Genomic DNA, 14,023 nt, shown 5'->3' on the forward strand with positions numbered 1-14,023 from the left:
ATGCAATTTCCTGTCCTTTCTCATGACGAGGGGGTTAACCCATTAGTGCCCACTGCCATGTGAAGGACCAGGAACTAAATATTGTAGGCGATAGAAATAATATACTTGATGCACATAGCTTTAATAATCCTGGGATTATAAAAGCCATTCCTAAAGGTCAATTTTTACGGGCTCGTAGGATTGCATCTAGTGACATTGCATACAATACAGCGATAAAGTCACTGGAAAAAATATTCCTAGAAAAAGGTATAGAATGCACTTTACCTTGCCAAGGTGAATGATGAAGTTTATAAAATTCCCAACAACTTTTAACTGAAAAAAATAAAATAAACAGTAGAAATCAAACTAATCGCCCAGTGTTTGTAAGTCAATATGAATATGGTGTTTTCAGCAAAAAAGTAGAAAATGAGGTCAAACAATATTGGCCGATTTAACAAAGTGATAAAGACTATGGAAAACATTTTTCAGTCCCTCCTATGTTTAGCTATAAAAGAGGAAGAACTCTTAAAGAGTAGCTATGCCCTGCAGAACAAAAAAAGAGAGACAGGAGTCACAGATGTTACAGTACCATGTTTAAACTGTGTGTGTTTTTCAGGAGTGATTAAAGCGGAAACAAATATTCATCCCACTAAGGGCTAAAAAATAGTTCTTTAATGTTTTGCTACCTGTGATGCAAAGCAAGTGATCTATTTGCTGAAATGCTTGTGTGGCCTTGCATATGTAGGCCAAACAATGAGATCCGTAAAAAAATAGGATTAAGGAACACAAGGGCGATATTGGTAATTTTAAAGAAAAAACAGGTGCAGATACAGTGGTTTCCCGTCATTTCCATGATGCTAGACGCAATCAGGCCCAATTATGTTGTCAAATTTTGGAAGTTGTTAAATATCCAGCAAGGGGAGGGGACTTAAAGAAACTGTTATTACAAAGTGAAGCAATCTGTATAAAAAAAACTTAATAGCTTAGCACCATTGGGTTTGAATGGAGCATGGAGCATAAAATGCTATTTGTAGTAGGGCAACTTGGTGTTTCATATGCATATCTAATCTGCTGTTTTTCATCCACAGATAATCGTATGCTGCCCTAGTTATAAACAAAATCAACACTTGGTAAGATAAATAATAATGTAGCTCGCATTCACCATGAAAAATTTGGACTGTATAAATTTGGGTCAGGCTTTCACTTAACTGGCCAGAGAGCAATTACCCAAAAGAAAAACTTTGGACTAATTAGGTTGGAATTCAAACCAACTGGACTGATGAAATTGGACCAATGAACTCACTGGGAGGTGTGGCATGGACTAAGTGCCTAATTTACGTAGATTTAAACACTGGTTTGGGGAATGTGATGTACACTTGACAAAGGGCATGCTGGCCGGAAACATGTAGTGTTGGTGCATTACTAATTAAATTAATTTTGCAGCATAGTTCTGCCCCTCTACTTCTTCCAATTTTACTTTTATGTTGCTGAACAGTTGGTGTGTCGACAGGAGCACAGGATGATTGCTATAAGAGGATCACATTTTTTTTTACAATTCAAATTTGGTTCCTTTATTTTAGCTCCATATAGATCTGCTACAGTTGCAGTCTGTGTTTCAAACGAGGGGTGGGCATATCCTAAAGGTCCCTGCAAGAAGCACAGTAGGAGGGGGACAGACAATCACAGCCTTGCAGTCACACAAGCAAAGACAGGCTTCAGTTCCCTATCAAGTCAGTCTAGCTGGTTGCTATCCTACAATGCAGTGTGTGAGTGCCACTGGCTCCCATGCACAGCCTGGGAAATGCAGAGGGGAAGTGGAAGAGGTGGGCGGGATTAGTAGAGTATTTGCAGAAATATGCAATCATTACTTTTAAAAGAGCAATAATTCAATATTTAAAGAGTATAGTGCCCTGGTACATTCTTGTTTTTCACACAAAATGTCTCCTTAAAATACATTTTTACAATGTAATTGAATTTGTGCATATCTATATTTGTTACCTGAAACCACACCTTGAAGGGGAAGGAGGTTGAAATGCATTAACCTGCAAAATTGCCCAAATCTTTCCCATTTTGGGCAATTGAATGAAACAGGAAAAATCATACATTCTTAGCAAAACTATTAGGTTTTAATGCAGGGGTGCCAAAAAGGTAAATCGGGATCTACCAGTATACCTTTCGCTGGTAATCAGTAGATCTCAAGACACTGTCAACAAACACCTTTTCTAAATCACCCTCCTATTTCATGCTTTTCATTCAGATATTTAATATATTAAGGTTCCATTATAAATAGTTATTTGTTAAATTTAGGAATATACATAAATCAACATTTAAGTAATATTTTCCATGGAATAGATCATAATGTAATAACATTGCTAGACCTCACATTAGTACAGTATGGGCACTCCTGATTTAATGTAAGTAACATTAAGGATTTCCTTCTACTAGGCTCAGGGTCCGTTTACTAAAGTGCGTTAAAAATATTCGCACAATATATAGACAGAATTTTCGCCAAATATGTTATCGCCAGTTTACTAACCTGCGGTAAATATAAATTTGCGAATTTTCTTGCGCAAGAATAATTGTTCGCCAGTTATCGCATTTGCTGAAAATAACGCTACGTACACATTAACGCATGGTTTACTAAACAGCGAAATGTGCTAAAGACAAAATTAACGCCAGAATATTCGCAAACTTTTACCGCCACCTATGAAGTGGCGTAAAAGTATTTTTTCCGCCAGAAAATTCTCAAGGGGCAGGAAATATCCCATAATAATGTTTTTTTTTTTACCCATCATTCTTTGCTGACAGGAGACAGATCTGTAGCTATTGCTGACAGGATGTTTTGGCTTCTGCTTCTATCTGGTGCAACAGCAGCAGTTTCAGCTCAGAGGTGTATTATTGGCAGCGGCATCACAGTCCAAGGATTCGTCAGCCTCTACACTTTTTTGGTTTCATTGTGATTGGCTACATTAAACTGTGCATTTCTATGAAGCAAAGAGATTGACTGGTATCATTTCCTATGATTCTATTGGCAGAAGGGTTTATATGATGCATACATGTTTGATTGGTGTCACGCTGGTGATGTTGTTGGATGGTATAATCATCAGTCAATAAAGTTTATGAGTTTTGAAGATGCATTTCTGGCCATAAATGTCACAGTAAAAATTGCCATAATAACCGCCATAAAACAAGACTATTTTATAGCATAAATATTCGCAAAAACTGGATTTTTCGCCAGAAAATTCGCAACTCGCTAAAATTACCGCTAACGTAAGCTAGTTCCTTAACGTAGTTACCGCAAGTGATCGCAATGACTTCTGAGCGCATCGCTGTTTAGTAAACTTAGTCGCTGCGAATATTCTGGCGTAAAAATATTCTCAGCGATAACATGCGGAAACTTAAAGTCAGATTTACCGCACTTTAGTAAACGGACCCATAGTATAATATTTTGCATTCTGTTGTATTTTAAGTCTCTTGTTCCTGTGCAATTAACTGATGATAACATTAAATAAAAATAAACAGTATAATCATGGGGGTGGTGCCAAATCATAGGTAACCCATAGTGATTATAATAATTTAACTGATACCACAGGCTGGTGTGCCTGTTCCACTAAAACGGTACTAGCCCACTGTATTTATGTAAGAGCTCCTTCACTGAAAATATCTGCTAGTTTCTTGTTTTCTTCAGGCCCAATGCAAAAAGCAGGCTTTTGTGTCTAAATTCACTCTACAGTGCCTGTCCAATCCAGAATAAAGAGAAGACAGAAGAAGCCAAAGAAGATAAAAATGATGTGCTTCTAGAGGAAACACCCTGGGCTAGTGCAATTTTTAGCAAACAAGTGCACTGCCCGGGATATAAATTACACAATTATAATAACTTGGGGGTGATTATATCTTCAGTTTTCCTATCGATTAAGATCAGTCTAAACCATTTTCAGGAGGAGTAGTTATGATGCTGTGGCTTGTATATTGTGAACTCTCACCCGCAGCAGTCTTTCCATATCACTCTCCAAGTTAAGAAGAGTAAGTCTCTGTAGGACAACTTCCCGAACCCTTCTCTCCAAAGTTTGCCACTTCATGTGAGCAGCCTTACTGAGTGGTAGGCCTGGCCGTACCCCTTTCCTTCTACCGGCCATTCAGTTGGAGACATCCAATTGGTTAATACAGCATGAACAGGAAGAAAAAAAACAAAGGAAAGAAAAAATAAAGTTTAATGCATTTATCACCTTCTGCACCAGTCAGTAAAGCTGTCCTATTTTCACAATAGGGAGGTTGGTATTATTCAGCAGGGCTGGAACTAGGGGTAGGCAAAAGAGGCCAGGCAGGTACCTGATCCAAGGTCTTCTGCCTACCCATAGTCCGCTCCCCTGCCAATCTTGTCTTCCTCCCTCCTCCCCTTCCTTCTCTCTTCTTCCATCCCCTCTAGCACTCTCCCCTGCCTCCCTCCCACCGTCACTCCCCCTACCTCCATCACTCCTCTGTCCCCCTGCTTGTTCTTCATTCCCCTTCATCGTGAGTGGACACCTGCGCACTCGCACGAATTCACTCTCACGTGTGCATGCACGCTCGCACAAGGGCACGCGCGCACACACACTGGGGTAGGGTGGTGGTAGCCAACGGGCTGCCTAGGGCGCCCTGTCGGCTTGGTTAAACAAAGCAACCCAGGGGTCCTTTCTAATATGGATCTGAGTAATAGAATCAATTATACCAAAGACCCTTGACCAGTACCTTTGCAATAGAGGGCATTGCCACCATTTGTGGGACATCATTCCTTCTTCCTCACAATTCCTAAAGCAGGCCGGGGATTGCGTTGGGAACATTTTGTGTAAGCATGAAGGGGTTAAATACCCATGTGTAAGAATCTTGTAGGAATATTCCACTTGGCCCAAATTAATGGAGCATTTGTTTGTTCCTTCCCACATCTTCTCCCAGGCTTTCAGGTCCAAGGTTTGATGTAAATGCTCCCAGGTTTTTATATAGGATGGAGGAGTCATATTGATTTGTGACATTAGGGAACGATACCATACATACTGTCTCAAATGCTAATAAATAGTGTTGGACTTGTAGAAAACAGTACTTCTCAATAATGGGAGGTTGAAATTTATTCTTAAAGCCTGTCCAAGATATTTTGCCAGTAAGTCTTTAGTATACTTAATGTGACTTGAAACGGGGCAGTTTCCAAACCCGGTGGGAACTCTGGGTTTCCCTAGCAGGTTTGTGAAGGGATATCAAATTTGGAGAATGTTTGATTGATTCTTAGGCATCAGGATAGGTAGAGATCGAAAAAGATACAGTAGCTTAAGCAAAATCACCATCTTAACAGCTTTGATTTGGCCTAACCATGAGATTTTAATTGAGTAAGTAAAAGTTTGATTTGCTTCCACATAGAAAGGTAATTATTTTTATAGATGTGATGTGGGCTGGATTACTAAGCAATTTAAATGTGAAGTATTCCAGGAATATTCAGAGTTTAGCTGAATAAGTTTGGTCACATGGGTTGATAGATTTAAACTTAGCACTTCAGATTTTGAGTTGTTAACTGAAAGGCCTAAAATTTGGGCAAAGTGATCTGACAAGTCTAAATATATAAATATAGCAAGGAGGTAAGGGGTTTGTTAAGCGTAAGAATTAAATTGTATGCAAAAAAAGCAGGATTTGTACTGCTTGCCAGAGGAAAATATTTACTTTGTTTATATAATCATTTTTTAATTTACACTTTAGAAAAACTTTTTGGTGTGAACTATTTTTCGGCTTCCCCTAAAGAACTGTAACCCTAAAAGTTAGGTTAATATTACAAGATTGTATAACTGCAGTTATATTACATGCCACAAACTACACCCCTTACTGTGTCACCTTGCTGTACAATTCCCATTAGGCATTGGCCCAATGTCTCCACTTGTCTTTCGATTCCAATGGCGCACAATACTGGACACGGAACGTGTAGAACTATCTGGTTCTGAAGATGCTGTGCTTGTGGATAACTCTGCTCCAGAGTCTGCAACAGAGTGGCTTCGTCCTCCAGATCGATCAGGTTGTCTTCTAGAGAGACGCCGCAGAGCAGAAACCTGTGAATTTGGGGGGGGGGGTAATCATTGATAGGGAAAGAACAAAAGAAGAAGGAATATGGCAGCAGCGAAGAAAGTAGAAAATACATTAGTGCTAGAGAACCACTTTAATCAAATTTAATTATATTACTGACCTCTTGGGTTTTCCGTCTCAGCACTATATCCTGCTGTCTCTTCTGGGACTCCAAAGCCCTAATGTGAAGCTGAAAGGAAAACTACACAGTCACACACATTTCTACTTTATCCTCACATATTTATTTACTCTCACCAACAAGTAATTCAATTTGTTTTCCTAACCTCTGTGGGTGTTAAAAGCTTCTCCATGATTAAAATGTCTTGATGCTAGGCATCTGTAACATACCCTGGAATTATCAGATGCTTCAAGCAAATCAGATGGGAGGGCATTATACCCTGGAACACACATGCCTTGTTTCAACACACATGGCTTGTGTTCCATACACAACAAAGACTGGTATAGCCCACTTGTGGCGCAGGGGTTGGTAAGTTTGAGACACTCAATATAGATTGTTTACAGTATATAAAAAACCTCTCTCTTGGCAGAATTCTTTTACACAATATAATGTTACCTCTTGTCTATGGTGTTCTTTTTTCAGCTGAGCTATTTCTTTGTTCCTCTTTGATTCTGCAAGCTTCCTGAGCTGCTGTTCTTCTCGCATCTGCTTCATTAGCACTGACTGGTGAGAAACAATTAAGCATCTTCACTAATTTTAAAATATACTACAGTTAACAGAAGATGCCTGGAATCACTGTTTAGAATGATACCGCAACACATCTATACATTTCAATTAATGTCATCATAATGTTTTGTGCATAATCTTTCTAATTCAAGCAAAAAATATTTTGTTTACAGGCATGGATTTTTCCTCACGGCACCCTGAGGCCAGTGTCCTCCGGCGCCCCCTCCCTCCCGCAAGATTGCACACATGCGCATCTTTTCACACTGGAGCACTAAGGGGCAAATTTAGCAAAGGCAAAGTGGCTAACGCTAGCGAAAATTCATCAGCGTGATGTCATTTTGCCACTTCACCGATTCACTAATGGGTGCCGGCGTAAATTCGCTAGCGAAGTGGACCTACTCTAGCGCTACTTCGCACCCTTACACCAGGCGAAGTTGCGCTATGGCAAAGGGACGTAACTATGCTAATTCACTAACTTGCGCATTTTACTGAACCTTACCTCTTGCGCCACCTCAGACCAGGCGAAGTGCAATAGAGTAGATATGACTTGCTTCAAAAAAAGTTTAAATTTTTTCTAAATCCCAAAAAATGCTGGCGTCTTTTACTTTTTCTGAAAAAGAGCGTAAATTTTTTTGAGGGTACCCTCCTTCCCACTACATATCCTAACATATGGCACTTAAACTATACAGTGAGCACATGTATAGGGCAAAATAACAACTCTACTTGCTGCTACAAGCTGCTACATATACGTCCATTGTACTTTAACTTGGTGCTGTATGCAAATTATGCATCGCTAGCGTAACTTTGCTTTGCTTGATGAATTAATGCTAGTGCAATTTTGCTACCTTTCTCCTCCCTGAGCGCAACTTTTAGTGAATTTGAGCCGCCCTGGCGAAACTACGCCTGGTGAAGTATGGCAAAGCCGTCTTTAGCGCATATTTGGAGCATAGTGAATTTGCCCCTAAGCATCTATAGTGCTTAGTGCTCCAGAACAGAGCGAACTTTCAATGTGGCTAGGCAACATGCTGCTCCTTAATTTATGCCGTCCTAGGCCCGGGCCTTTGCGGCCTCACCGCAAATCCGAGCCTGTTTGTTTATAGTATCTTTTGAAGTGTTAGAATAACACTTATGGGATGTCCATCTCCCAGGTGTAAATTAGTTACCACTACGCTAATTCACTAAAATGCGAACTTGAGTCTCAGCAACCGAACGCTGACAGAGTTTCACTAGCGTTAATTTGTCAACACAAGCATTTCTTAACGATCTTTTGCTAGCATTCAATTCTGCCAAGCTAAACTTCATTAGTACGCTGACGCTTAGGTCAATTTAAATATAGTACATATAGGTCGTATGGACGCCTGTATTAGAGCTGCTGGTTAAAAGTGGCCACTTATTACAAATTTCCAAGGAAGCAAAATAAAGAATAAAGAGATCATCTAATGCCATAGACATGAGCCCACCCTAAAACAAATGCCACTCAAATTGGTTAAAAAAATTGTTACCACAAAAATCTTTAGTAGTTAGGACTTTTGAAGGCAATCCCACTTTAAAAAATGAAGAAAACGCCAACTTTTTTTAAAACTTTTCGGAGTTCAGGCATACAGGATATGATGTCACTGGCATTAGATTGAGGACGATGATGCTTCATCTTATCAGTTCACCTGGTCTAAGGTGGCGAAGGAAACTCTGGCGAAAGAAGTAACTTTTGGTAAAATTCACACTTTAGTTAATTTGCAGAGTAACAACTGTTCGTCTGAGCGGAAAAAGCAATAGGGCATCTAACTGTTCTAGCAATGGTCTATTTCTCTAGCGAATTGTCGTCTACACCTGTTAGTAAATTGGAGATTTTCCTGCAGACGAGAATTCTGGCGAATATTCACTAGCGACTGCCACTTTGCCCTTTAGTAAATCTACCCCATAGTTGGAGCTGCCTGGCTCCTTATTAGAGCTAACACAATACTATTGGGTTTATTTAATGTTTAAATGATTTTTTAGTAGATTTAAGGTATGGAGATCCAATTTATGGAAAGAACCCTTATCCAGAAAACAATGCTAGGGATGGGTTAAAAAAATAATCTACCTTAATAGAACTTCTGATGCTTTAGTCAATTCTAGTGGGAATACCCACTACACTAAAGTCTTTCTGCTATACTTGTTAGACAGCACCAGGCATTTATGCATATACATTTTTATTGGTAATCAAGTATACTGTAATTGCCTCTCTTAATTTTATTTTTCCTTAGTTTATTTGGAAATGGAATTCATTTTGTATTATGTGTATGTTAATAAAAATCTTTTGGTCTTGAAAAATGAATACAGTTATAAGTTACAATCATCTTGGTTCTTTAGTCTCATTTTCCAATGATTACCTATATGCTAGAGTTCTGCATATTCCTTCCAGTATTTAAATTAGAAAGATGATCTTCACAAGGGCAATAACAGACGCCACGTAGTGCTTTGTTGCAGGAACAAAACACCCACAAAGAATTTTCCATTGTGAGTAGTGTGAGTCACTTTAGGTAAAACATAATACAATTGCTTAGTCACCTTCAGGTTGGATTTTAATATATCCTAGAATGTCCTACTCTTAGCAACATGTCACCAGGTATTTAGGTATGTTTTAATATTTGAATTATTTGACTAGTATTTTTGTTACTTTTTTCTATTATTGCTCTTACACAGCAAAGGATATATCCTTTTATTGGCTTTTTCTATTTCACACATGGGGTATATTTATCAAAGAGTGAAGTTAGACGGCTTCATAGTCCTCTAGAGTGAAATTCTGCCACTCTCCATTAATTTATATGGGATTTTTAAAAGAGTATGTTCATCCTTTGATAAATATGCCTTTCAAAATCCCATAGAAATGAATGCACTGTGTAGAGGACTGTGGTGATCTCTAACTTCATTCTTTGATAAATATACCCCTTGAATGGCGCATGTGGGTTTCACAAAACCACTTCTTGCCCAAGAAACAAATCTGTAGAAATGTAAGAAAATTAAGATTATCATAAAACGACTTTAATCTTTTGTACAGAAGTTGTACAAAATGTCCAAATGTTTAAAAAGATAAAAGTATGTGTCACGGTCGGCACCCAACACCAGAACAAACACCAGGCACCCTGGTCTCAGCTCGTGCTTCACCAGTAGTGTGACCGCCTTTGGGCCTCGGGAGGAGCCCTCGGCTTACTTGGATGCCACCTGGACTTAAATGAGAGGTGCAAGATGAGGGTTCTGGATAGGCAGAGGGGCACGACAGTAAAGCAAAGTCTTTGGACAGAATATCGCAGTACAAGGCGTTAGGCAAAAGAGAAGTCAGATCAGGCCGGGTCGAGGCAGGCAGAGAACAAACGTTATCAGACAGGCAAAGGTCAAACCAGGGAGTCAATCAGAGGGTTAATCAGAAGCGGTAGTCAATAATCAGGCAAGGGTCAGAATCCAGAAGTCAGAATAGTCAAATAGCCAGGCAGGGGTCAAAAACAGGAATCAAACAGGTTCAGAATATAGCACAAAGCTCAGAAGCACCAGGAACTAAATCCTATCACGGGCAAAGTCCCACAGCCCTAATGGGCTTTAAATAGTGTTTGAATTGCGCGCCCTTGCGCGCTGACGTCACTACGTCAGCGCGCCTGCGCCTTCAAGAAAAACCAGAGCGAGCCGCGCGCGCCCTAAGACGCTGGCGCCTGCGGCCTACAGTAAGCCACTCGTCGAGGCGGGCGTCCCCGCCGAGGGGGTGACAGGCGTCCCTGTCATCTCCCCCCTAGACCACCAGGTAAGTTCTTTACAGTATGAATGGAAACAGAAAACAGATTTAGACAAACTAATATTATTTTACTCCTCACCTTGGCCTTCTTCATATCACTTAGTTCCTGCTGCAATTTCTTAAGTTCGCGTTCATAACGGGACTGATTTTTAAGAAGTCGCGTATGCTCTCTCTGAGCCAACTGCAGCTTCTGCAAGTCTCGATTCATCTCCCGCAGCTTTCTCTCATAATCAGCACGAATCTTGTTAGCCTTCTCCTCTGTGTAACATTCCATGGAACCTACAAGACCAAGGGGCAAATTCACTATAGGGCGAATTTTCACTTCGTCAGACGTAAATTCGTTACCACTACACTAATTCACTAAAATGTGAAGTTGTGTCTCAGCAGCCGAATGCTGGCAAAGTTTCCCTAGCATTAATTCGTACAGCGGGAGCATTTGTTATCAATCATTAGCTAGTATTCAGTTCTGCCTAGTGAAACTTCGTTAGTACTCTTACGCTTAAGTCAATTTAAATAGGGCGGGTACACATAGGTTGTATAGACATCTTTCTTAGAGATGTTGCTTAAAATGCTTGAAGTGGCTACTTATTATTACACATGTCCAAGGAAGCAAAATAAACACTAAATAGATCCTCTAATGCCCTAGACATGAGCCGAACCTAAAACAAATGTGGCATGCCCCTCAAATTGGTTAAAAAAATCTTTACTAGTGAGGACTTTTGAAGGCAATCCCACTTTAAAAAATGAAAAATGCCAGCCCTTGTAACAACTTTTATGAGTTTCCGTCATACAGGATATGATGTTACTGATATTATTAGATTGAGGAGGATGAAGCTTCATCTTATCAGTTTGTCTGGTCTAAGGTGGTGAAGGAAACTCTGGCGAAAGAGGTAACCTTCTGTAAAATTCACACTTTAGTGAATTTGTGAAGTAATGATTGTTTGCCTAAGCAAAAATTCGCCCGGCAATAGGACGCAAAACTATAGTGATCTCTTTCACTAGTGAATTGTAATCTACGCCTGTTAGTAAATTGTCAAAGTCCCTGCAGATGAGACTTCTTGCAAATTTTCACTAGCAATAGCCACTTCGCCCTTTAGTAAATTTTCCCCTAAGTGTTTGTTTTTAACTTATAAAGATAACGTTGCAAAAGTTAGAAAAAGGTGTAGGAGCATTAAAGGAATATGGTGAGAGATGGAAAAAAAGATGAACATTTAAAGCAAGGATCTTACAGAGAAAAATGGCATGGCAGAGAACTGATAAAATGAGGTGAAGAATGATGCCCCATACTAAGTTCCCGTAGCACCCGGTCCCTTTCCAGCTGTGTATCACGAATCCGACTCTGCAGTTGCTGCAATTTTTCCTCATACTGAAGTTTGAGTGTTTGTAGTCGTCGCTGACTTTGCTCTAACTCCTCTATCAGGCGCTGCTTAATTTCAATCTCACAAGTCAAGTCAGCAAGGTCTCCCCCAAGTGAGCCTAAAGAAATTAAGAAAGGAGAAAACACATACAAATGTAATACAAATGTAGTAAACATAAATATATATCATTTTATAACTTCCCCTTGACTATGAGCCAATAAGTAAACTTGTGTATTAAAAATATTGCCCATTGTCAAACATCTATTGTTATGTTTTAAAATGGACACATTTAAGAACATAGGTGCTACATTTAAATTCACAATAACAATTGTTCAGGTGTGTTTTGATGAACTAAAGTTGCTCTTTCAAATATGTATCTTAAATTAATCAGTCTTCCTTCAATTCCTAAGATTTTCTGCCCATTCATTGAGATGGTGAAGGATGGTGTGAGTGGCAACTGTTGTACCTTGTGTCTGAAGGTCAGATTTAATCTGTATCACATCTAATTTTATATGTGATATTATATCCAAATTGCACAACTAGCTAATTATTATGGAGAAACAAACAAATAATGCCAACACAAATACTGATCATAATTAACCCTTTTAAGTGCCAGCAGAATTTCACATTTTAGTTATGCCAGACGTTTTTGAAACATTTTGTGCTCTCTCACTTTAGGGGCATTTTCTGATTGGAAATCTATAGTTTACATAGGAAAACTATATATTGTTTTTTTTTTGGGAGAAATCTAAATCTGCCTGAGTTTTCATGTATTTCCACCTCTGCAAAAAGATTTATAGCGCTAAATACCAAAAACAAAATAAAAAATTACTATTTTTCGCAATATATGAATTGATACCAGAACAATATTTCATTTTACGCATGAAAATCCAACTGATTTGGAAAGCCTCATGTCTCTTCAATGTGCAAAATCCAGATATGTATAGTTTTATGAAGATATACAGCAAAAACTCCTGGCAGTATAATACCGAATAATGAAAGCACTAAGGCAGAAAACTGCATATTTTAGATTCCAAGGCCAAAAAATCCTGAAACAGTATGTTTACCCTAGAAAACCAAACTGGGTTACTATGTCTCTCTACTCCTAACTACCAAACATCAAAGGTTGTCTGAAAGGGGACCCATCACCCAAAAAAAATTATCAAGCAAAATGAACTTTAATTGCAACTATATAAATTATTTGAATCTTGTTTCCTTCAGTCTGGGAATTCATAATTATAGCAAGCAGTCAAGAGCCATTTTGTGGACACTGTTATTAACGCAAGCCTTGCATCACCTCAGAATCTTGTTTGTACACCAGAATGGGGGACCTGATGTCCATCCCATGCACTGGCTAAACGGAGAGAACAGGAGATGTGTGGAGAGCAGTGACAACTAGGAAGTACTGAATGGAAAGTGAAAGAAATTGTCTGCCCCGCCTCTATGCCTAAGGCATAGAGGAGGGGCAGACAATATTTGATTGACACCTGAAATTTTTAAATGAGCTTACAACAGCTATGAATGTTTTAATAAAATATTGAAATTGGATTTCATGTTTAATTTGAAAAGGACTTTTATTATACAGCTTTTTGTGTCTGGGTGACAGGTAAACCTGAATGTAGCAGTTGTTATAGAAAAGTATCAAAATTCAGAAAAATCACTTCAAAGGTTTTATTTTGCTGCTCCGCATATCCCACACTGTATGAGGTACCAAGAGCACCCTGCATATGATTGCCAGGGGTCCACTGAACAGTTTGATGCCCATTGTGCATAGGTTTACCAAAGTATCTTGCATTTAGAGACCCCAATATGAAGTTAGCACATCCAAATTGTCCAGGACTTTACTTCAGCTACTGAAAAATCAACACATTTACTGCATTTTTTGTGGGGTAAAAACACCAAAAATAGTCGCAAGGCTTTCCCCAAATTGTCAGTTTTAGTGAAATATCTGAAAATTGCCTCAAAGCTTCAACTTTCCAGCATCATATCACCCATGTATCATTATGCACCAAAAAGAAGCACCCTAAATATGCCAGGGGTCCTCCAAACAGTTTGGTCTCTGTTGTGCATAGGATTACCAAAGCATACAAATAGTCCTGTGGTTCACTTCAGCTAATGAAAAATCAACACATTGACTGCATTTTTTGTGAGGTAAAAACA

General features: G+C 39.1%; 1 protein-coding gene across 5 annotated transcripts in view; it reads right to left on the reverse strand.

Moving 5' to 3' along the window:
• LOC108708156 (kinesin-like protein KIF21B) overlaps positions 1-14,023 on the reverse strand; it is a 93,210-nt gene that overhangs the window by 34,372 nt on the left and 44,815 nt on the right. For 4 of the 5 annotated variants that reach the window (XR_005965395.1, XM_018246556.2, XM_018246558.2 and 1 more), the window contains exons 14-19: positions 11,793-11,981; positions 10,585-10,784; positions 6,632-6,739; positions 6,179-6,247; positions 5,833-6,044; positions 3,963-4,104 (exon numbers count right to left, since the gene is read on the reverse strand). Coding sequence is in view for 4 of the 5 variants with exons in the window: in XM_018246556.2 (XP_018102045.1) it covers positions 3,963-4,104; positions 5,833-6,044; positions 6,179-6,247; positions 6,632-6,739; positions 10,585-10,784; positions 11,793-11,981 (920 nt within the window). In the remaining variant the exon portion in view is untranslated. The remainder of the gene's footprint in view (positions 1-3,962; positions 4,105-5,832; positions 6,045-6,178; positions 6,248-6,631; positions 6,740-10,584; positions 10,785-11,792; positions 11,982-14,023) is intronic. The other variant, XM_041582040.1, reaches the window with a different exon arrangement.

The sequence above is a fragment of the Xenopus laevis genome, chromosome 2L (genome assembly GCF_017654675.1).
Source record: "Xenopus laevis strain J_2021 chromosome 2L, Xenopus_laevis_v10.1, whole genome shotgun sequence".
NCBI classification, from domain to species: domain Eukaryota; kingdom Metazoa; phylum Chordata; class Amphibia; order Anura; family Pipidae; genus Xenopus; species Xenopus laevis.